This window comes from Fomitopsis serialis (genome assembly GCF_022376445.1).
Source record: "Fomitopsis serialis strain Sig1Antser10 chromosome Unknown B0H18scaffold_3, whole genome shotgun sequence".
Taxonomy (NCBI): domain Eukaryota; kingdom Fungi; phylum Basidiomycota; class Agaricomycetes; order Polyporales; family Fomitopsidaceae; genus Fomitopsis; species Fomitopsis serialis.
The window spans coordinates 920,765-942,509 of NW_025954963.1; the positions used below are offsets into that span (position 1 = coordinate 920,765).

A 21,745-nucleotide genomic window follows, 5' to 3' on the forward strand; every position below is an offset into this window, starting at 1 on the left:
TCAGCCCCGAGTCATGCTGCAGCATACACTCTCGCTTCCGCTATGTCTCTGCAGTTTTGTATGTTTTGTCACTCACGCTCTTTGAGTCATTCGTTGCATAGCTCTGGCATTCGCCTAGACAACCCTAGGTTCTCGCACGCAGTCACCACGATGACGATCCTGCTCCAGTACTTTACTCGTGACGAGCTCGACCCCGCACAGATTCAGCGTAAATGCATGCTCATTGGCAGCGAGTTGAGGATGTGCCCCATGGACATTGCGGCCTTCGGTGAGTTCATTACTCGGGGTTGTCGTACTATATAGCTTACTCTTCGGCGACACAATCTCCTGCAGCTGCTGTCGGCTTCCTCATTTATATCGTGCTCTGGGGAATCCCGATGACTGTCTCACTCGTCACATGGTGCAAGGCAAAGCGGACCAAACCGCTACCACGGCGGCTTTCGCTTTACGAGCCTGACACCGAGAAGGGCCATAGTAACGAAGAATCGGAAAGCCTAGTTGATGGTATGCTGTAACTGACATGCTTCTTGTAACTCATATGCTGCCACAGACACGAAGTACGGTTGCGATCCGTACCTCTCGCCCACAAAACGGCTCTTCATCTTCCTTCGTTCAGACGGAGCCCTTCCACATCCCGTACCTGCTTGTACCCCGCGCCACCGAAGCGACATAGCTTCCATTTCTCCGAGAGGCACAATGATAGGATCGCCCCCTCAGCCGTCGTCCGACGTCAAACAAGCAGCTAATGGTGCGAACCCGCAGTGTGCCACCTTGTCTCGCAGAACATTCGTGGAAGAGACTGTCCTCATGCCCCCTCCGCCGGTGTACTCGGGTCGCCCTGAAGGGAGGAGAACTGTGCCTTAGCCACGATATTTGTGCTCTATTCTCATCAGTAAGTATCCCGCTGATCGAGCTCTGAAGTAAAGTCTGACCAACCTGAATGGTCTCAGTGTATTCTTGTAAATTTCACATCCCTTGCACAATGTCAGACTGAGCACTCGCACTCACCGGAGTATGATTCATGTACTCTTCAAACTCATCGGAGGTAAACAAGCGTCTAGCCATGCGAATAGCAGATCAACGTTCTTCCTATTGGGGATTCGTCCTAATCGTGAGTAGTGTTGTACTTATTTACTTCATGAATAGGTCATGCGGTAAGTGTATCATCAGCTTCGGTGTTCAGCCTCGCTCACGAACTGCCACACAGATAGACCAGGCGGCTGTGAGCAAGGTAGAGGGCTAGCCTTGGGATCAAGTTCCGCGTCATCTCGGTAAGTGCGTCCCGGCGTTGCGTAACAGTACATGCTGGAATCTCATGACGCGCAGATGTGTGGAGCGAAAGGGGGACTGCAGATATACACTCTATCGAACTTCGCGCCAATTGTACCGATGCCCTTGTCGGATCCGAGCGACCCCCGCATTTGCTCGCCCTCGATTTGGGAATCCGCGACCCCGCGTCGGTCAAACAGTCTACTGATATCTCCTATAATCGTTTGTCGGAAGAGGCGGACGAGTGCCCCGAACAGAATCTGGTGAGGGTGTGATCGCGAAGAGCCCTGCACGTGCCGTAACACGCTGCAAACGCGTGTTGCGACTTGATATGGTCCTTCAGCCACCGTATGACCCATCGATACGTCCTCCCCAGTTCTCATCCTGCTGCGTTTCGGAGCGGTTCTTCGGCGAGACTCATGTATATGAAGGACGAGGCGAGCGGTAAGTGTGTGGTCAATTCATCCGCGCATCTTCCTCATTCTAAACATGACCGCATCATATCATTCGTTCGCCCCTCTCGTACCGTGCAAAGACGCAGAGTTCAGCCTGCACCAGGGCCGTAACTACAATGCGCTGCCGCGTTCTACACGGCGGCCGACCCGCCCGCCGACGAGCATAGCGCTGGACGATAACTTCGACGCGATCACGACGGAGGTGCCCACGGAATGGAACGTCCCCTACCGCGAGCTCGAATACGAGGAGTCTATCAGTGGCTACCAGAACTATGTCAATGAGATCGAGCGCAAGATGAGCAACGAGGACGAGTTTCACCGGCAAGAGATTTCGGAGAGAAAACCGGCGCCGCCGCTGCCTAGCGCCCGTTCCAATGGGTACATATATCGAAACGGGAGCGAGGCGGGGTCGAGGCGGGCGGGCGAGGAGGCAGGAAGAGCCTGGGTGGTGCGGACATGCCGCAGAATACGAGGCGGGTGAGCGGGCGCAAGGGCAAACTCGAGGTTTCGAAGAGAAAGTCGTGCACGACGGGCCTGAGCGCACTATCTCCCTGTGGCGCGAGCGGGTCGCGGAAAGCAGTCGCGGGGACAGCCGTGGGGGACGACGAGCATAGCGTCGCCAATAGTCACGTCTACCGCAGGATGCCCCGTCTCAATCTCTAAGGCGGGTCGTAAGCGATGGGCCGACAGGAAACGGAAGCACGAAGGGCGCTCACGTAGGAGAGCCACACATGCATAAGACGGCCAAAGCAACGTACGAGCGTAGCGAGGTGGGCGTCCTGCTGAGCATTCAACGCCGTCACTCACCATCTGCTGCAGTACATGGTGGCCTATCGCCCCAACCCGAAGGATGGATATCTCATGCCGGTGCTTTCGCGTTCCGAGAGCATCTCCACTATTCCATTCGCGACCATGGGAATGGATCCACGGCCGTTCAACCCTGAGGCCATGCCTAACAGCCCAACATCGCCAACGTCTCCGACTAAGAAACATACTCACGGACGGTCATCTTTAGATCGGAGTGAAGTATGTACATACTGCTCTCTGGAACTGTCGCTGCTCACCGATATCAACCTAGTTTGTGATGACGTACCCGCAAACCCCACCGCATAGCGGTAGTACTGTCAGCTCGCCGGGTCCTCACGTACCGAAACCCTCTCATCATCAATCCTCGTCCCTGAACCATCAGATGCCAGGGTCCATGACCACGATGGCGCCACCTACGGATGGAACAAAGGCGACATCAACCTCTCCCGTCGAGCTCATCCTCGCCTCGTGTGAGCCGTCCCTGTTGCACATTGCACCGATACTTTCCGAGCTTGGCATGCAACGCATGGAGCACCTGAGAGCAATTGCGCGCCTGACCGAGGACACGCGGAATCGGGAGGTGAAGGAATACGCGCTGAAACGTGGGGTCACCGTCGTGGAATGGGCCATTCTTCTTGATAAGCTACGAGCGCTATAGGGGAGTGGTGCAAGATCGTAGTATCGCAGTATCGTCAAACTTGTATATTCTCTAGTGCCTCATTAGCCCCCGCCGTTGAGTACCGTTCCGTTGTAGACTCGAGGGGAGCCAAGAACACCATCAGTCACTACTATCACACCTGGACATAGCGAAAGTTGGCGTGTACGTCGTGCACAGTCCAGTGCCGACCCTCCGTACAACGCGGAGTAGTCTGCTGGTTTCTACACAGGTGGGTGCACGAACCTAGTCTTCCATACGCAGACCATAAACATGACCTTTCGATGGGGGGAGCACGAACGACAATGCTTGCCTTATCTGGACGGAAGCGGCGGATGCTAAACGGAACTGCCACAGATTAACCTCTTCCTTCCTCATCGACATCGTTGCAATCCCCGGGCACCCGCTTCTACATACCGCTTCCAATGTCCCCCGGGATCTTAGTGGAGGAAATCCTCCTGTTGATTCTGGGCAATCTGAAGGTGGATTCGCATACTCTGGCTGCTGCCGCAAGGACTTGTTGGTCGCTCCATGGGCCTGCCGTCTGTATCCTGTGGAACAGACTATCCAACCTTGTCCCATTAATCAAGCTTCTTCCAGCCGATGCATGGGAGACGATAAAGGAGCATGGAAGTCAAATGAATCAGCCGCCCCGGGTATATATTATCGTGAGTCGTAGAATAGATACGCTTACTTATGTGTCTGAAATGACGGCGATCTTCTCAGAATTTGACAAGAGCACCGACCGCCCCCCAAGACTGGCTAGCTTTCGAGAAGTACGCATCCTTGGTCAGGTATCTTGGTTACACGGTCGAGTCGGAAGAGCCAATTTTGCTTCGGTACGAACTCGAGCATATATCACTCGCAACATGGCAATTGCTCGCCAGCTGTCGCCGCACCAGCTTGCTACCATTCTTGCAGATCGTCGAGTGGCCTTCCTTCCCAATCAGGAACCGTGTTGCGACTTTCCCGTATCTCCGTCTTCTTCTCGGTCCGCAGCTTAGGCATGTTACATTGACCGTGGCGTACATCGGCGAGGAAAATCTCCAATTCATCCTAGAGGCACTCCGATCTACATGCCCAGGTTTGGGATCCATCACGGTCTGGATCGGCAATTCCCAGTCCATTTCACGAACATCGCCTCATCGGCTACCTGCACAATTATCCTTGCACCTCGCAATGTTCCGGCATATCAAGGTGATCAGCTGTTTGGACGTCCATTTCACTGTGCGCGACGTCCTACAACTGTCGCTACTCCCGAGGTTGGAGACATTGTCAATCTCCATGTCCGACAGCGACACAGACCCGAGTGCTTTGGAGAGTACACAGAGCTCGCCTCCTGTTCGGATCTTCGCCTCCTTGAAGAGCCTGTCTATCCATCGGTGTCAAATGCAATGCTACGCACGGCTTGCTTCTGCTCCGGTCGGTTTCCCCATGGTCGAGAAACTGGGGCTTCACACAGACGTGGAGTCGCAACCGGGCCTCGTGCAACCTTTGTTCGCCAGCATCGCCTCAAAATGTTCTCCCAATACGTTGACCGACATCGTCATTCGCGATTCCTATACCGGCACGAACTGGCGGACCTCCCGAAACATCGCCATATCGCCGCGGAACCTTCGCCATCTCTTCGTCTTTTCCAATCTACGTTCTCTCGACATCAATGCTCCGACCTGGCTCACGGAGTACAACGACGATGTCCTCATCGATATGGCGTCTGCGTGGCCCATGCTGCGTTATTTGTACCTGAATACTTCGGTGGACCAAGAAGGCTGGAGAAAAGCATCTTGCCTCGCTACATTGCACGGTGTCATAGCTCTTGGCCAGCATTGCCGACATCTCACCCATCTCGCTCGACGCGGACCAGCCACTTAGCAGGGACGCCCATTATACTGCTACGGAGAGGTTACATGCTTGACTGATATTCATGTACTTGATGTATCTTGGTCGCCAATCGCAGACCCATGGGAAGTCGCTGCCGTTATTTTCCAGACCTTTCCGCCATCCATGACCATCACATCCCGATCGAACCTCGGGGCGATCGGTCGGAGTCAGATGCGCCATCTGGTTCGCTTTGGGACACTGTCAGTAGCCTTCTACCAGTCCTCCACAGAGTGCGGGAAGAAGAATGCAAACGGGCACTTATTGCGGCGGGTGAGTCCAACGCGATCTAGATTGTACACAGTTATTCAAAACGGTGCGTTCGACCGTATTCTACTCGCTTGCCCCACTGATGTTGGGGTTTCGTTGTTGCTGAACAAGTCCAGTAGTTGACATGCTCCTCAATACTGTCGCCGCTCAAGACAACGCATTAAATCTGCTAGCCTTCCTCGACCACACTGCGTGCGCGCTGCGACCTTTTTGTATATATTTATTCCCCTTATGTCCGCGAGGGCCGAGCCCTATGTAGACATGACTCTAGTATTGTAGCAGTGAGTAGTATAGCTTCCACTCAAGTTTGCGTGTGCATACGTCAAAAGAACGAGTAGGTATACGTGTGTCTGCTGAAACAAACCTTTTTTCAAGCTGGCGTAAGTAAGTACTTCTTAGTAAGTTACTGACTGTATCGGGCCGGGATCTCGGCCGGACATGGTACTCGGTCAGTCGAGCGCCGTAGGCTCAGTACTCAGTTCCCAGTCTTACGACAAATTACGCACACCAGTCGACTCTCACAATCCTCCTCTACCTGCTGATATGTTTTCTTGTGATTAACTTTTGGAATGAGCCCACGGTCGTCGACTGACCGAGTACCATGTCCGGCCGAGATCCCGGCCCGATACAGTACTTACCTGGACTCAATTCGTTTGTGGTGGAGACAATACGCAGCTAACTTACTTAGCCGTAACCCGTTCAACAATTGAAACGTTGAAGTCGCCCTGAACTATTACGGTCTGGCTCAGAACTGGCGGTGTAGCCTCGACTCGTCCTCATCCACATATGCATCGCGCGTTCCGTGTGGATGAGGTTCTGCTCCTAGTCTTGACACATCTGGAACGCAATAGCAGCAGCTTGGCAAAGCTAGCAAGGACATGCCGATCGCTACGTAGACCAGCCATCGGCGTGTTGTGGAAGAGACTTTCCAACATTGGGCCTCTCATTAGGCTCTTTCCGTCTGATGCATGGGAGATCATAGACAGACCGGCTGACGAACATCGGTGGCTTTTGCCGCGACGCACCATCGTGAGTTACCATCATGTGTCAACCTATTGTGTTCTCTCTGAAATATGTTATTTCGCAGAATTTGACGAGAGCTCTTGTCGAGCCTGATGACTGGCTCGTCTTCGATAACTATGCATGTCTGGTCAGACATATAATCCGCGGAGAACATATCAGGCATCGATACCGTGCTGACAAGATCTCGTTGGCAACTTATCAAATGCTCTCCGTTTGTCGCCGCGCCATTATCGTCCCCCGTTTACAAAGTATCGAATGGCCCTCCGATCACGAGTCGCCAGTCTTCGCTGACTCGCTGAACCATTATCCCAACATGTCCCTATTCCTACATCTCCTTGTTGGTCCAGAGCTCAGGTACATCAGCTTCAGTATCCCTTCCTCTGACAACCCCGACGACCAGGCCTCCCTGGCGACTTTCAAATCTGTTCTAGCTGCTCTCCGCAGCACTTGCCCTCTCTTGGAATCCATCGCAGTCAGCTCCGCTTGGAGGGGTCAGTCCGCTGAGTCGACGTCATTACTGTCGTCGTATCTCGCGAGCTACCGTAACCTCAAGTGTATCAAATGCCCAGATATTGAACTCGTAGTTCAAGATGTCGCAAAACTGTCATCCCTACCGTCGTTGGAGACGATGGTCATCCGATTTTCATCCAGTGGGGACGTCGAGTCTGGCTCAAATATCTCTCAAATCACGCGAACATGTCTCCACACTCCCGCCTCGACATTCCCATCTCTCAAGCACTTAGAGGTGCGCTCGTGCGATGTGCGATGCTACCCTCAACTCGCTTCGATCATGCTTCCCGTGATCGAAACTCTCGAGGTGGAGTTGGAAACGACAGGACAATCGAGACTCTCCCAGCCACTATTTGCCCTCATTGCCTCACAATGTGCCTCGGAGAGCCTCTCCGCACTCTATTTGCTGGATTGTCGCGACGACGGGGACCTGGTCACATGCCCTAACATCGCGATATCGTCGTCTCACCTTCGTCACTTACTCATCTTTCGCAATTTGCGTCGTCTCGAGATTGCGGCCATACCCTGGTCTACAGAATACGACGATGGAGTCCTCATTGATGCGGCGACCGCGTGGCCCGATTTGGAGTATCTGGACGTCAACACTTCGGTGAGGGTATCGGGCTGGAGAAGATCCTCGTCCTACGCCACGCTGCGAAGCGTATACGCTTTCGCCAAAAATTACGGCAGAATTAACCATCTCGGTGTGTTGCTTGATGCACAGGAACCTTCCCAGTACACCGAGCTACTTCCCAACCAAGACGAGTGGCATGACGACGGGAGTTTACATACTCTACCGAACTTAGCAGTCTTGGACCTGGCGTGGTCCACGATTGACGATCCCGAGCGGGTAGCTATGATGCTATCATATTTCCTTCCTGAAGATGTCCGGTTCAAACTCGGTACGAATGGCGTATACGTTGCGGATCCTGAAGAGATGGAGGCGGTGGAAATGGAAAGATTTATCCCACTTTGGGAGCGTGTCATGGTTCTTTTCCCGCCCATATGTCGCGTGCGGACGCAAGAGCGAGCACGAGCGCGCAGACTCATTGCTAGTGGCAATATCGGCGCGGTCTGACCCCCCTGCAATGTCCGTACAGTAGCAATTCTGTGTCAGTAACGCATTCGCTGACAGATACTCACAGATACCACTAGTAGTAAACCCGTTTATGCAGAGAAGAATCGACTGTCAATGGACTCGATGGGGTGTTTTCAACCACGAGTATTAGAAACAGAGCTTGAATCGAGGTACATAGAATTTGCACTGAGGGTCATATTTGGTGTAGTCACGATATTAATGGGTCCTTTACCTATATAGCACACCGCATACCCGAGTTTCATGGGTTTCTGGTTGATCAAATAAGGAACAATATCAAGTGGCAAGTCGAACAGGGCCCGTGCTTTGTTCGTCAGCGAAGTAGACATGGGTTACAGGATTCTGTCCGACTGATACACGACGAATGATACACAGGTTGATTGCGAAACTATCATACCCTCTGATACCGCTTCAACAACAGCGGCATCTGGTAACCCTTCTCCGTCTCGCTCTTGACTAGCGGACGCTGCACCACGGTCGCCTTCTTGACGATCTCGCTCGCGGGCACCGCGAGCTCGAACTCAAACGCGCGGACGAGAGTGAAGATGAGGGCTTTCATCCTACACTCGCGTGGATCGAGCACGTCAGTCAACAGCATGGAGCCAGAAACAGAGTGCGACTGACTCTACCAAGGAGAAGCGGTATCCGATGCAGGACCGAGGCCCGCCGAGGAAGCTCATCTGGTTGCCCCACACGCCCGGGATAGTCTGTACGGCCTCCGGCACGTTCTCCCACCGTTCCGGCCTACAAAGCGCATCCACAACCATCAGCACGGGCCCCCATACCCACCCGCAGCATGTCTGCACACACCTAAACTCAAACGCATCCTCGCCCCAGAGCGCCTTCGACCGGTTGAGCGCCAGGATCGGGATGAAGATCGGGGTGCCCTTCCTCACGCGTACAGCGTCGTGCACCTGGCCGCGCACGTCGACGTATGGCTCGCCGAGCGGGATCACATCATCCCTGACAGCAACGCGGATCGTATTCGGCACGGGCGCGTGCACGCGCATCGTCTCGCGCACGACCGCGTCGAGGTACGGCAGCGCGCTGAGCTCGTCCATCGTCGGGTTGTCGGTGGACACGGTGAGGAGCTCCTCGCGCAGCCTCTGCTGGACGGTAGGGGCTTGGGTGAGCGCGAAGAGACACCAGGCGGTCGCGTTGGAGGTCGTTTCGTGGCCGGCGACCAGGAATCTGAGGAGGTCAGCTTTAATTTGGATACCACGACCCAGCAATCAACCTCGCACTCACGTCGGCACCTCTACACAAAGTCAGAAAAGGTTAGGCAGATGGACGAGTGCTGCTCACGAGCCAGAACGTCCTCGTCCGACAAGCGCTGACTCTCCGGAATGTCGGTGGCCATGTTCGCCTTGATGAGGAGCGTGAGCAAGTCCCGGCTATGCAGCATGTCGTCGCCTTTCTCGCCCGCGCTGACTGCTTTCATGATCTCCGCCTTCTTCTCCGCAACGAGCTGTAGGCCGATACGGCGCATGACCTTCTGCGCAAGGGCGATCTGTTGCGAGCGGGCGTCGGGCTGTCGAGAAGGGCAAGCGTGTTAGCATTGCAGGTAAGACAGAATCAGCCGGGCATTGGAGTGACGTACAATAATGCGGAGGGGCGGGATGTACGCCTTAAGCAGGGGAAAGAGCGAGAAGCCCGCGAGGGAGCGGAACATGGTCTCGAACGCCTTGTGGAGCTCATTCGACTTGCCTTCGGTGTTCAGTGAGTCGAATGTGTAGTTGAAGCCTGTGACATGGAATATGCACCCTGAGCACGTATCGTGCGGGGGCATACAGAGACACAAACCAGCAAGACCGATTACGTCAAGCGCCATCTTGCTGAGGCCATTGAGGATGTTGAGCCTGGCGGGCTCGCCGATTTTGGAGATCTCTGCGTCCCAGAAATCGCGCAGCTGGGAGTATACCGCCATTGAGTGAGCGCAAAGTCTTTGATGGCAAAAATATGGATGTACCTGGAGGGCTTTCTCGACGAATATCTCTGTCAGCTCTCTGATTTGTGTAGGACCAAATGCGGGGTTCTACGGAGTGCCGTGAGCGGTATGAACTGCATGACCAAGATCAATAAGCCTTGCCATGATTCTTCTCTGGTGCATAGTGTCAGCCATATCATGCCGTGCACGAGAGCAGGATATATACCTGTTGGCGATGCTGCTCGCCTATTTGGACACTTAGTATGTTTCTCAAGATATGACTGCTCTGTTCTCACCCTCTACGACCAAAATGCCTAGTGACACATGATATGTGAAGCATCCGGCGTTTGAGGCTGAAACAGGTCGACATACCTTCGCCCAAGACCTTGCCGAGGTTGAACCTCGCAAGTGATGGCTTCTCGTAGTCGTTAGAATGACTGAGGATATGGTTCAGCGCTCTCGTATCGAGCGTGTACAACCTGTCTTGCTGGACATCGCTTCAATATGCTCATGCGTTACCCACGCGGATACACCGCCCGGTCGCTCACATTCAACCAAGTCTTGTACTTCAATGTGTTGCCATACTTCTCTGTCCAGGACTCGTGCAACACAGAGTTCTCTGCGTCGAATATCTGCTTCAGGTGGCCGAAGATGAAGCTGGGGCTCGATGGCCCGGGCAAGTCGCGCAAAGGAGAGAAGAGGGGTGCAAGCAAGAGCTCGACAAGCTTGTAGAGCCCGTAGCCCAACGCGGCCGCACCAAACGAGAGCAGGAGATTGCCCACAGTGATGACACCCATCCTGGGGCAGAGCTCAGCTAGTGGTGGTCAGAGAGAAAGGGGTTGAGGCTGAATACTGTGCGGGGTCGGGGTAGGCTCGGTGGAGACGACGTCGACCGCGGGACGAGTTATATTTGGCTTGCGCCTGCCTGCGCACGTCGCTGTTGCCTCAGGCTGCAGATATCTTCTCACACAGGCACATGATAAACGGCAGGCCGCAGTCATGTCGAATAAGCGGAAGACAGATGCGCAGACGAGCGAGATTGAGAAGGATCGTGATGGGACTGCGCAGAACAGAGCAAGGCTGCTAGACAAGTCACAGTGGCAGGAGCTGTTGATTGCATGATGCATGACCGGTTTGGACGAGGATCGCCTCGGGGAGGCGCCCGAGCGCACGCCGAGCGCCCATACGCGCTGTTCTCCCGCCACCTGCAGCGCGCCCTCGCTCTGCCAGGCTACATCCCACTCGCCACATCTCGGCCTCGCCTTTCCCTCTCTGCGCGCACTGCTGAACGACTTGCTGTCCCGGCTTACACTGACTTTGCGCTGAGTGCTCTGGACGCGAGTCAGCCGGACTCTACCAAGGCGGCCCAGGATGGCTTCGAATCCCATGTCGCTCAAACAGCGACTGGCTGCGCTTTCCGCAAACATGCCCGGGATACGCATGGACTCCCCTCCTTCATCGCCTGGCTGGAGAAGGAAGAACTTCTTTGGCGCACCCTCTCGAACTCGGACTATGGATGGAGACACTATGAGGCAGGGACATGATGGTTTGGAGAGCGTGATGAGCCGTGTCATCTTCCAGGCAGGGGTGGACTACGAGTCAGTGCTATTCTTCGTTGTATGAGTTGTGTGTATTGAGCCTTTTTGTACCTCGGTTGCGTAGAACAAGACCAATGTACGTCCGGGATGCCGTTACTCGCGCGTGATGTCATTGAGGAGACGTATTTTCAGAGTGGTCATGAACGCTTCAGGGTTGCCGGACCCACGAGAGATCAATTACGATGAGCTGCTAGTGTGAGTTTGCTGTCCATTTGCGCGGCGTCACATACTGAAATGGCAGCAGTCGGATGCTATCGTACCTGGACCTTTACGGTCAGTGATGTCTTTCATGATCACATGCATGCGGTATCCTGACTATCCGCAGTCGAGTCTGACTACACAGTGGTGTTCTTTGCCGCTGGCGGACGACATACGCCCGGCTGGAACTGGGTATGGAAGGCGTATCGGAGTCTCAGCAGGAAGTACCGTAAGAATCTGAAGAAACTAGTGAGTACATGACAGTTTCAACGTTCTATCGTCTCTCCTCACACGAGCGAGTCAGTTCATTGTACACTCCACATTCTTCACGAAGAGTAAGTCGACCTCTGTCGTGTCCTGCTTGCTGAGTTGAGCTGTCATTTTAGTGCTCTTCTCCCTGGCTGGTACCATCATTAGGTAGGGTTTGGGACCCGTCATTATTCAGTGTCGGGAGCTTACGCCTTACACACCTGTAGTCCCAAGTTCTTCCGCAAGATAACTTATATCACCACACTATCGGAGCTTGCATGTCATATACCCCTCACACAGATAGATATCCCGCCAGCCGTATACCAGTAAGCCTGTGACTCTGATCCTCTTCTTTAGCTAACTACGGCCCGGGCCTTCGTCAGGGAGAACCTCAAACACGAGAAGCAAATTACTCTGCCCACGCCCACACGAGCGGACCTCTTTGGAGTTCCGCTCGAGGAACTAATGGGCTATGACGGAGAGAAGGGTGGCTTGCCGCGGGTCGTGAAGGACTGCATACAGTACCTGCGGTTAACAGGTATAGACCTCTAGTCCGACGGGTCCATACATTCTAACCAGGTACCTCAGGTTTGCAGGACGAAGGACTCTTCCGACGGTCACCGAACTCGGTCATGCTCAGGCAAGCCCAGCAAGCATATGACAGAGGTAGTCTCAGAAATGTGTTCCCTTGTGATCTCGCTGACCAGCAATCGTATAGGAAACGTCGTTTCGCTGGACACATTCGGCGATCCTCACCTCGCCGCAGTGCTGCTCAAGAAATTTACGGGACCTACCCACACCGCTCTTCCCTGAACACCTCTATTCCCTGATCTCACGGTGTCCGCAGCCAAGCGACGACCCTTCCGACATATCCTCCATCATGTACATCCGCGAAACGCTCATGCCCGAGCTGCCGCACTGCTCGTACATTTTGCTCGCGAATATCCTCCGTGAGTCGTTTCACACGCGTAGTCATCTGACCGGCGTTTGACTGTGAGATGGCAGAGCTCATGCACGAGGTCTCGCTGCGCTCCGCGACGAATCGCATGGACGCAAACAACCTCGCCGTGGTCATCACGCCGAACCTCGTCTCGGGAACGAGCCCGCTGCGCGACGTCATGATGTGCTCCATTCCCTCAGGGCCCGCACCCTTCTCTGCATCACCTACGTCTAGTGCCATGGGAAAGACGACCCTCGGCGCGGTCGTCAAGCTCTGTATACAGCGCTACTATGAGGTGTTTGACGAGGTCCCCGACAGGAGCGAGGCGATCCCCCAGCGGGAGTTCGGGCCCCGCCCGGCGTCGCCCGCCTCGTCGAGCGGTTCGATGCGGGACAGACGCGCGCACGACGACGACGAGGACATCGACGACGCGATGCTCGTCATGCCCCTCGGGCCCAGCGGCAGCAGCAGCCCCGACGGCACACACAAGCCCGGGCGGCCCGCGCCTCCCCCTCCGCTCCCGTACAAGCCGCGCACGCCCGCGAAGGCGCCGCCGCCGTCGCCGGGCGGGCGGTCGGCGTTCGCGTCGCTCGCGGGCGGGCGGAGCGGCGCGCCGTCGAGCTTCACGCCGTACGGGACGGTGCACCGGGCGCGCTCGACGATCAGCATCGAGCGCGGGACGGCGCGCCAGAAGGGGAGCATCTCGGTCGGGCGCGGCGCGGCGAAGCGGGGGACGGGCGCGGGCGTGGAGGCGACGGGCATCACGGCGGCGGGGTTCTTCAGCGCGCCCGACGCGCCGCCTGTGCCTGTGCTGCCGAGCCAGGTGAGGGCGAATGGGGGGAGCTTGCCTGGTGGTGGGCCGGACGCTTGATCAGAGGCGTCGGCTTTGGGTAGTTAGTTAGTATTCGGGATGACTCTGGGTGTGCTCTCATTTATTGGCGGGGTCGTTCGGACCCTGCGGCTCCGAGACTCTTTCCATCTGTTCTGTGGTGTAACATGTTGGTTCCCACCGGTCATCACTGGTCCACCTCGTTTCCGTCGCATTGTCTCTCCGCTATTCTCGGTCCCGGTGGTGATTTATTCGGCACGGCCAGTGCGTGGCTGGGCTGCACGGATGATGTGGCCGAACACAGGAAGGCGCCCGCAGTGCATCACAGAAGATTGCCTTTTACAGGTGCCGCGCCACATCCCGATCCGCCCGGTAGCCACGCGGCGATTGAGTCAACGATCGATTGGGCCCGAAAAGGAAGGTCTCATGGTTTACACGCTGACTTTGCGCTGACTCGAGTGGGCGCATAAAAAGGCGCAAAACGCGAGGCGCACCCGCTTTCCCTCGAGTCCCCCTGCTCGTCGCCTACTCCTGCGGGTCCTGCCTGTCCGTCCGCTGGCTCGGCTGTTTTTGTGGCTTTTTTGCTGGTTTCGTGGCGAGTGTCTGGCGGGATGTTCGTTCCGCGCATCTCATTGGCAGGCCACTATCGCGGCGGGGACACGATTTGGCGGGCCGCCGTTCCATTTCGCAGAGCCTTCTTCGAGACTGGGGTTGATTGGTAAGCTGCTGTACTTGCCTTCTTGAATGGAAGTGATTTTGCACAACTTTTGCCCTGGACTTGCTGGGACTGGTCGGATTTGTCATTCGCAGCCGCGACGGTCGGACCTGTGCGCTCGGTCAGCAACAAGCTCCCTCGTCTCACCCCACCCATATAGCTTCGCATACCGTCCTCTCGGGTTGAAGCGTCTGCCACTGAATTGGTCCTCCGAGGCCTACGCGACCAGCTCAGCGAGCCCGCATTCATTCCGACGCGCGGGGGATGTGACCAAGCCGCGCACTGACGCGTCCACGGTGGATGCGGTATGGCAGGGGTCAAACTGAGATGCTCGTGCGTAAGTGATCGACTGGCCTGGCCGCGGGCAGTGTCCCGTGTGCGTCTGCGGGGGAGCTTCTGCTGCGACGGCTCGGCACAGCAAGTGCCTCGCGGTGATCAATGAGCCCACGTCAGGCCCTTCGGAACTCTGTGCGCGGGCAGTGGACGCGCCGCAGGCGGTGCGCAGGCACCTTTAGCCAGCAGCAATATGGACATTGGGGTAAGTGCCGTCCGGGCAGCGCATCCGCATGCGCCCATGGTGCTACGCGTCGCTGGCCACCGCTAGTGTCTGATGCATTTGCGGGGATGCGCGTCGGGCTCGCTTCGGTGAGCATTCTTTTGGACAAAACGACTGACTGAGTATGGCTGATGGGGCATGGACAATATTGGACGTCGGGTAGCGGTAGCCGCGTGGACGCACGCACCCACAATTAGAGCACCGCGAAGGTGGAAGATCTGGGGCAGGGCGCTCCGACGTCGGGCTTCGGCTGATCGGTGTGGTTGGGAGAGGCGTGCCCGCCGCTATCGTCCCTGCGCGCCCCCCCGCGAGCATGCGGTCCCTGACATTGCGCGCACCGCCGCAGTCCACCTGGCGCGCACCGGACGCCGTCGCGGCGGCGGACCGGGGCCCGCCGACGGTCTCCCGCTGCCCCCATCGATGGTGATTGCGCCGATCGTCCCAGCCGTGCCCCCTGTGCCCTGCGCTGCCCTCCGCCCAGGATGCGTGCTCAGGGACTCGAGTGTGCACGGAGGCGCGCACGACGAGAAACGTGTTCTGCAGACGTGGACGGCCACGCAACGCCACGCGTGCTGCAGGCGTACGTGTCCGCCTGTGCTCTGCGCACGATGTCTGCGCGAGGCTACGTGTCGCGCAGTCGGATTGGGGCGGGGGATGCGTATCTACGGATGTGGCCACGCCGACGCAGCGGATGCATGCGATCTTATCATCGTGCCTGATTTGGCGACCTGAGCGGTGACTCGTCCTCGGCCCCTCGCAGACGCCCGTCCCGCGCTCCGCAGATTCCGCAGGATTGGGCCGAATCCGAGGGGGGCAGGCGTCGGGATTGGACGAGAGGCGGCGAATGTGCCGGATAGTTAGCCAAAATGAAAGCGCGACTTGCCATTACGGGGCGGGCGGCAGCGCGCAGGCGGGGGACGAGGACACGCGCGCCTCTGAGTGTGAAATGCGGTGAAGTTTGAGCGATAAAAAGGCAGGACGAGTCAGTGCGCATTCCATCTCCCTCTCCTCCCACCACCACCCCCGTTCGTCTCGAGCAGAACAGGTCTGTTCGAGGTAGGTCCGAGTCAGAGAACTGTGAGTCCTCCTTCCGTCCTCCCGAGTCCGTCTGCCTCCGTCCGTCCGGCGTAATCGTCAATCATCATTCTTGTGCTCTGCTGCAGAGCTTCACTACTGCTACTGCATATCCATCGACGCGAGGATGTTCGCAACGTTTTCCTATAAGGAATCCGCGTCGGGTCCGAACGTTTCCGTGCGCGAACCGCAGAGCGCGTCCACCAGTTGGTCCCACTATCACACCCAAGTCGGGGCATCATTTCCCCCGAGGGTGGCGTCCGCGCATCCATCCGAGTCACAGTCCCCTCGTATCGCGTCGTCGACGGACATTCAGATGGCAGACTCCAGTCATGAGAGCCCACAACTGACAAGGCGCACGTCGTCTCCTTCCAGACAAAGCCGCCGGTCGTCACTGTCGCCGGTGCCGCCCACCCCCACCGACCCCCAACCCACTACCGCCTTGTTTCCGTACCCTCGTAACCAACAACTCTACCGTCGCCAGAATGTTCCGCCTCTACCTGTAAGCGCGTTGCCATCTCGCGACCAACCCGGACCATCTACTCGCTCGTATGGATTCACTCGCCCCCCCACTAACCTTGGAAGTCATCTTCCAAGCTTCGCCCCATCCCAGTATGGATCGATAAGCGCACCTGATCGTCCTCGGACATCGCACCCGGTCTTCCACTCGACCTCGGACTTAGTCGCCCACCATGGCCTCCCCCAGTCTCTGCCCCCTGTGCCTCGTACAACAAGATACTCGTCGACAACAGTTTCCAACTCTCCTTCAGAGTCTACCCAAGCGTCTACCTCTAATATTGACTCTGATTTCTCCTCTCTGTGCTCCAACTATTTGGCAATGCTGAACAAAATGCCCGAGGATAGGCAACAATCCGCCGCGGACGCGGTTCCCGATGGCGATGCCGGTGTCGAAGACGGGGTCGCCGTTCAGGCGCTCATGGAGGTGCTGCAAGGTGAATACAATTTCGACGCCGCGCCTGCCACCATGCTGACAGTGCCCGGTCTCGGCGCTTCTTCAGCATCTCCCGAGTTCCAGTCGGTGGCTGACTTCCAAGACTACCTCACGTCGCCGATGGAGTCCCCATGGGATGACTTCCTCACAACTCCTGTGGTCGGATCCACCGACGTTGGCGCGGACATGTTCACCAGTCCGGCCATCGCCGATGCAGATGACTTCGACAACTTCGACGGACCGTCGCTCTTCGGTGGCTCGTTGGGCCTGATGGGCAGCATACACGACCCGCCGAAGGCTGACGCGCCCCCGCAAAAACCTATGCCGCTGCCAGCTACCGCTAGCTTTGACGGCTTGTACACGATGCCGTCACCGACAACACCCGCTCTCGATCCCGCATCCCTCCACCCGTCGCCCCGCGTTCCTCCACTACCTGCGTCGCCGTCGACATCTGCTCAGTCTCGTCGACGGAATGGACCGACCGGTACTCGGAAGAACATCACTCCCGAGTCGCTCGTGCCCATGGACGCGCCGATCCAAGGTCGGAAGTACGTAACGCCTTCGTCGACATCGCGCAAGGAGGTCCCCGCCGTGTTCGCGCGCAAGCGCGCACGCTCTCAGGCGTTCGGCGATGACGACGACGACGAGATCCGTGCGGAAGACCTCCCACCGCAGGATCTGGATGCGATCGAGGCGAAGAGGCGGCAAAATACCCTGGCGGCGCGGCGTAGTCGGAAGCGCAAGCTCGAGTACCAACGCGAACTTGAGTTGGCCATCGAGCAGGAGCGAACGGAAAAGGAGATGTACAAGGCGCGGGCGGCGATGTTTGAGGCGCTCCTTCGGAGCCATGGCCATGAGGTCCCTCTCGTCAACCCGTGAACGCCGTACGTACTCTTGTATTCCTACCGTTCCTCGTGAACAGTCGTCGTGCTGGTCCCTATCGTCATCGTCATCCTCATGCATGTCCACCATCTATGCCATCCTCAACGACGCTTGCCACGTCTGCGCGTACATTATGCTTCATATGTCTCGTTTACTCGCTACTCATACGTCTCGTCTTTCCCATCCCAATCCACTTCCCCATTCCCCATCGCTTCCTATTACTGTCTACCATACAGCCAATTGCTTGCCGCCGTTCCACCTGTTGGCGGCCTTCGCTGCTTCGTGTACCCTTAGTACCCACCACCATTCCCCCACCCCACTTGCTAGGAGCAGCGTCGTACCCCCCTCCCCATGTCCCTCATTGCGTATATTCCCCTGAAATTTCGTCCTGCGTCGTCCCATAGTTTCGGTAATGTGTCGATGCGACTAGTTAGTAGCGCGCGGCCAGAGATGTTGTCCTGCAATACACTCAAGTGAACAACTGTATTCTTGTTCGTGTTGTGTGAGATGAAGCGAATTGTGCATTTGACGCGAGACGGCGTAAGACTTTTGCCAGCGTACGTGTGGTCTACTACAATGGAACTCAGGTTGTGCCGTGGCGCTATGCCACGGAGACCACAAATCTGCCACTGTCAGTACACACAGTCGCCAGTGGAGTGCACAACACCAGCTAAGCTTCACGAAAACCAAGATAAATAGACGACGAGCACGAATCACCTACAGAGCGTGCTATTAGTGTCACGTATGATACATGACCTGTCCATGATATCCGCTACAACACGCAAGACATGGTGGCACTGGCACTACACCCTGCACTTGATGTCGCCGCCGACCAGCGCGAGCGTCGCGCCCAAGCACCAGCCGAGCTCCGTGCCCTCGATCTTCTTGCCGACCTGCACCTCGCGCCCGCCGTCCAGCTCGTAGCCCAGTCGGAGGAGCGCGTGCATGAACGTCAGGTCGAGACACCACTCTGGGCGGCCCTCGAGCTCCGCCATCAGCGCCGCATTCGCGCCCCAGCGCTGCGTCCAGCTCGGCTTGCCCAGGCAGACCTGCTGCGCGAGCGTCGCGAAGGTCGACACGGAGAGCGGGGCCTTCGCGAGCGCAGGGTCCGCGTCGAGGAAGGGCTGGAGGCGGTCGTAGAAGTAGGAGAGGAGCAGGACCTTGCCCGCGGGGAACGTCTCCATGAGCGAGGGCTGGTAGACGCCGTCGAACGCGCACGGCTTGACCTCGCAGAGCGCGTCCTTCGCCATGACGAGCTCGACGACGCGGTTGCACGCCGCGAAGCCGCCGACGTCCGCGCCGAGCATCGTCACGCCGAACGCGCCGCCCGGCGCGTGCGCATCCTCGACGTCGACGGCCTTGCGCGTGCCGCGCGCGAGGCACGGGTTCGCGACGGTCGCGTTCGCGCCGCTGCCCGTCCCGCGGAGCGAGCCCATGAACTCGACGAGGCGGTGCACGCTCTGGCGCGCGCGCATGAGGCCGTAGCCGAGGTAGGAGTGCTGGTAGAGCACGCGCGTCTTCCCGCCGAAGGCGAGGTCGTACTTGTGCTCGCCCGGCTCGAGCGTGCTGTCGGGCTTGCCGAAGACGGGCTCGAAGACGATCTGCGTGGACGCGCCGCCGAGGTCGAGCACGGCGTACGAGGGCGTGCCCGCGGGCGAGTCGCCGCGGATCGTGTTGAGCAGGTAGTTGGCGGTGATCCAGGCGTAGACGCCCTCGTCCTTGCCGTCCATGATCACGACGCCGTCGTCGTCCTTCAGGCTGAAGGGATACCTGGTGTGCAGGTGCGCCTTGACGGCGTCGAGGATGGCGGCGCTCTCAGCTGCCCCGAGTAGCCGCAGCCCCGCTGTCGCCTTAACCTGGACGGGCGTGCACGACTGCAGGGCTTTGGGGATGATCTTCACCGCCTCGTCGAGGAGCACGTCCAGGCTTTGCGCCGCCTCCTGTGGTCTCCCGGAGTACGACGAGAGACCGGGCTGTGTCATGCGGAAGACCTCGTACTCGTACACCGGCGATGGGCCGCAGTTATTGAACTTGTAGATGTGGATGCGCGAGCCAGTCGACCCGGCGTCGATCATGAGGGCATACTGGACGAGGGGCAGCGACGGCTTGTATGGTGCAATACAGTGGATGGTCTTTGAGAGGTCAGGGTCGTTCTCCGGACCCGTCGGCGGCCCCGGTGGTGGTTGGGGAATCATGTCATCGTCGTGTACGGGGACGGGGATAGGGTCTGGCACTACTGGCGGCAGTGGCGATTTGTCCCCTCCAGACCAATCTGGTCGGAGATATGCTGCAGGATTCGCGCAGCTCAGTGAGAGCTCGAGGAGCAGGAACCGGCGAGCTTACACGGTATCTCATGCGGGATGATGTTCTCCTTGCGGTGCCCGAAGACGTATACGAGCCCGACGATCAGCACCGCAGCCAACGCGAACTTCTTCCAGCCTGCAAAGCGCAGGGCACTCCCCGTCCTGTTCACCCCATGGCCGCCCTCCAGTCTCTCGTAGTTGCTTGTTGTAGGGCTTCGCACGCCGAACATGCTTGTCTTCCGCTGGTGTGCGGTGTCCCTCGACTGCTGTATGGAAGTCGAGTGTCCTCGCCTATGGTCCGGTATGGTGCCTAGATATTAACGGGTGTGCCGTGCATATAGGTGTAGAGATGAACGAGCGAGTGAGGGAGCGTTGCCACCGGCGTGCAGCCGAGCACAGTACTTGCCCTGTATGGGCGCTCCCGACGTCCAGGGCATCCTTCGCTCAGTCAACTCGTGTTCTTGCTTCGCAAATATACTACTGGCAATTGTTGCTTGGAGGCCGGTCGACTCCGGAGGCGATTGACTGCTTGATATACTACATTGTACTCCAGCTGCATCGTGGTCGTCTCTCCGCATCGGCATATATTGGCACGCTCAGAGGCACCGGTCGCGACTTGGACCTGGGTAGGCAAAATCACGACTGAAGTCAAGCGTGAACATAGAAGACGACTGTTTGCAGGAGTGCTTTTCATGATGGGGTATTCGAAACCACCGCCCACTCCGCGGGCGAACAACAGGTACCTCTCTGCCTCTGTTCTTCGAGATACTGACTACATGAACTCAGGCTTACTACTCGTGCCTTACTTCCTAATGGATCATGTCGATGACCACAGAGCCATTCCATATACTCATACATTGGGCAAGTCACAATGAACTGCTAGTTGAATTGGGCGGCTGGCATTACAATCCTGACTGCCCTCCGGGTTGGGCTGCCTGGACCGCTGCGAGCCTCTGAGGCTGACCGTGGGCTGACCGTCCAGAATACAGGTACGATGCCAGCATTAAAAGCGGACGACTTCATCACCGGATTCTCTACCTACGTTCGTCCCATCCCTCATCTCACAGGCTATAACCTACCACGTCCCATATATCTGAAGATCTATCTTACCATGCCTTCATACACTTTACCTATTGTTGCCCAGGGTGGACGTGCCGCCGCCCTGTGGCTCTCCAAGCTATCGTACGTTCCTTCCGAGGTCTCCGGAGTCGAGCGGTCATCTACCGCAGGCCAAGAGGTGAGCAGTCTCGTAGCATGGGGTTGCGGATACTGACACCGCGGCGCAGAGCGTCACCTTCGTCGATGACGGCGTCTTCAAGTGTGAGAAGAGGGCCCGAGACGACGAGAACACCTCGCTCAAAGCCCGGATGAAGACCGACAGCAGCGCCGCACGCAAGATCATCAAGTACAAGGATCTCGCGGAGACGTACTTCGGGATGTCCGTCGATGCACAGCGCAAGCTGACGAGACTGAGAACGAGACCCGCGCTCTCGAGTTTGAGGTCGCGAGCTGAATGGCCAGGTCGACTCTCTGAGCAACAAGCTCGCTACTGCCAACAT

At 57.3% G+C, this 21,745-nt stretch overlaps 9 protein-coding genes across 9 annotated transcripts; 6 read left to right on the forward strand and 3 right to left on the reverse strand.

Moving 5' to 3' along the window:
- Window positions 1–42: 42 nt before the first annotated feature.
- B0H18DRAFT_1113815 (uncharacterized protein) lies at window positions 43–864 on the forward strand (the record flags this gene model as incomplete). Its single annotated transcript, XM_048033015.1, has 4 exons — window positions 43–58; window positions 119–268; window positions 334–504; window positions 551–864. 4 exons carry the CDS (start codon window positions 43–45, stop codon window positions 862–864), a joined length of 651 nt encoding a protein of 216 aa, XP_047899791.1.
- Window positions 865–1,228: 364 nt separating this feature from the next.
- Window positions 1,229–3,355, forward strand: B0H18DRAFT_973904 (uncharacterized protein). Its single transcript, XM_048043964.1, has 6 exons — window positions 1,229–1,713; window positions 1,805–2,172; window positions 2,240–2,290; window positions 2,366–2,494; window positions 2,544–2,750; window positions 2,803–3,355. The coding sequence occupies exons 1-6, from the start codon at window positions 1,620–1,622 to the stop codon at window positions 3,187–3,189; spliced, it is 1,236 nt and encodes a 411-aa protein (XP_047899792.1). The 5' UTR covers window positions 1,229–1,619; the 3' UTR covers window positions 3,190–3,355.
- Window positions 3,356–3,611: 256 nt separating this feature from the next.
- Window positions 3,612–5,101, forward strand: B0H18DRAFT_1113817 (uncharacterized protein; the record flags this gene model as incomplete). Its single annotated transcript, XM_048033016.1, has 3 exons — window positions 3,612–3,854; window positions 3,913–4,941; window positions 5,000–5,101. 3 exons carry the CDS (start codon window positions 3,612–3,614, stop codon window positions 5,099–5,101), a joined length of 1,374 nt encoding a protein of 457 aa, XP_047899793.1.
- Window positions 5,102–6,670: 1,569 nt separating this feature from the next.
- Window positions 6,671–7,945, forward strand: B0H18DRAFT_950713 (uncharacterized protein; the record flags this gene model as incomplete). The annotated part of the gene is made up of 1 exon (XM_048041967.1): window positions 6,671–7,945. The coding sequence occupies one exon, from the start codon at window positions 6,671–6,673 to the stop codon at window positions 7,943–7,945; it is 1,275 nt and encodes a 424-aa protein (XP_047899794.1).
- On the reverse strand, window positions 7,935–10,947 carry B0H18DRAFT_973922 (cytochrome P450). Its single transcript, XM_048043965.1, has 10 exons — window positions 10,439–10,947; window positions 10,263–10,377; window positions 10,173–10,204; window positions 9,933–9,998; window positions 9,767–9,872; window positions 9,564–9,706; window positions 9,269–9,494; window positions 8,774–9,167; window positions 8,588–8,707; window positions 7,935–8,523 (listed from the first exon to the last, which is right to left on the reverse strand). The coding sequence occupies exons 1-10, from the start codon at window positions 10,685–10,687 to the stop codon at window positions 8,355–8,357; spliced, it is 1,620 nt and encodes a 539-aa protein (XP_047899795.1). The 5' UTR covers window positions 10,688–10,947; the 3' UTR covers window positions 7,935–8,354.
- A 132-nt stretch (window positions 10,948–11,079) lies between these two features.
- On the forward strand, window positions 11,080–13,981 carry B0H18DRAFT_973929 (uncharacterized protein). Its single transcript, XM_048043966.1, has 11 exons — window positions 11,080–11,488; window positions 11,621–11,683; window positions 11,733–11,761; window positions 11,814–11,935; window positions 11,991–12,021; window positions 12,073–12,103; window positions 12,163–12,261; window positions 12,319–12,473; window positions 12,524–12,617; window positions 12,713–12,885; window positions 12,941–13,981. The coding sequence occupies exons 1-11, from the start codon at window positions 11,262–11,264 to the stop codon at window positions 13,744–13,746; spliced, it is 1,830 nt and encodes a 609-aa protein (XP_047899796.1). The 5' UTR covers window positions 11,080–11,261; the 3' UTR covers window positions 13,747–13,981.
- A 2,384-nt stretch (window positions 13,982–16,365) lies between these two features.
- On the forward strand, window positions 16,366–17,880 carry B0H18DRAFT_867937 (uncharacterized protein; the record flags this gene model as incomplete). Its single annotated transcript, XM_048039901.1, has 2 exons — window positions 16,366–17,002; window positions 17,069–17,880. The coding sequence occupies 2 exons, from the start codon at window positions 16,366–16,368 to the stop codon at window positions 17,878–17,880; spliced, it is 1,449 nt and encodes a 482-aa protein (XP_047899797.1).
- Window positions 17,881–18,686: 806 nt separating this feature from the next.
- B0H18DRAFT_1113822 (nucleoside phosphatase family-domain-containing protein) lies at window positions 18,687–20,416 on the reverse strand (the record flags this gene model as incomplete). The annotated part of the gene is made up of 2 exons (XM_048033017.1): window positions 18,687–20,170; window positions 20,227–20,416. The coding sequence occupies 2 exons, from the start codon at window positions 20,414–20,416 to the stop codon at window positions 18,687–18,689; spliced, it is 1,674 nt and encodes a 557-aa protein (XP_047899798.1).
- A 647-nt stretch (window positions 20,417–21,063) lies between these two features.
- Window positions 21,064–21,720, reverse strand: B0H18DRAFT_973956 (uncharacterized protein). The gene is made up of 3 exons (XM_048043967.1): window positions 21,461–21,720; window positions 21,288–21,432; window positions 21,064–21,175 (listed from the first exon to the last, which is right to left on the reverse strand). Exons 1-2 carry the CDS (start codon window positions 21,586–21,588, stop codon window positions 21,288–21,290), a joined length of 273 nt encoding a protein of 90 aa, XP_047899799.1. The 5' UTR covers window positions 21,589–21,720; the 3' UTR covers window positions 21,064–21,175.
- Between the last annotated feature and the right edge of the window lie 25 nt (window positions 21,721–21,745).

Excerpts from the sequence above, each read along its gene's own strand:
- B0H18DRAFT_973904 (XM_048043964.1), top strand. The coding sequence starts at position 1,620 with ATGACCCATCGATACGTCCTCCCCAGTTCTCATCCTGCTGCGTTTCGG. Across the intron at positions 2,495-2,543 it reads CAACGTACGAGCGTAGCGAG|TACATGGTGGCCTATCGCCC; the intron begins GTGGGCGTCCTG and ends CATCTGCTGCAG. Across the intron at positions 2,751-2,802 it reads CATCTTTAGATCGGAGTGAA|TTTGTGATGACGTACCCGCA; the intron begins GTATGTACATAC and ends ATATCAACCTAG.
- B0H18DRAFT_973922 (XM_048043965.1), bottom strand. The coding sequence starts at position 10,687 with ATGGGTGTCATCACTGTGGGCAATCTCCTGCTCTCGTTTGGTGCGGCC. Across the intron at positions 9,873-9,932 it reads TCGTCGAGAAAGCCCTCCAG|CTGCGCGATTTCTGGGACGC; the intron begins GTACATCCATAT and ends GTATACTCCCAG. Across the intron at positions 8,708-8,773 it reads GAGGATGCGTTTGAGTTTAG|GCCGGAACGGTGGGAGAACG; the intron begins GTGTGTGCAGAC and ends TGCGCTTTGTAG.
- B0H18DRAFT_973929 (XM_048043966.1), top strand. The coding sequence starts at position 11,262 with ATGGCTTCGAATCCCATGTCGCTCAAACAGCGACTGGCTGCGCTTTCC. Across the intron at positions 11,684-11,732 it reads AATTACGATGAGCTGCTAGT|TCGGATGCTATCGTACCTGG; the intron begins GTGAGTTTGCTG and ends AAATGGCAGCAG. Across the intron at positions 12,618-12,712 it reads AGAGGTAGTCTCAGAAATGT|AAATTTACGGGACCTACCCA; the intron begins GTTCCCTTGTGA and ends GTGCTGCTCAAG.
- B0H18DRAFT_973956 (XM_048043967.1), bottom strand. The coding sequence starts at position 21,588 with ATGATCTTGCGTGCGGCGCTGCTGTCGGTCTTCATCCGGGCTTTGAGC. Across the intron at positions 21,433-21,460 it reads GTGACGCTCTGCGCCGCGGT|ACTGCTCACCTCTTGGCCTG; the intron begins GTCAGTATCCGC and ends CCATGCTACGAG.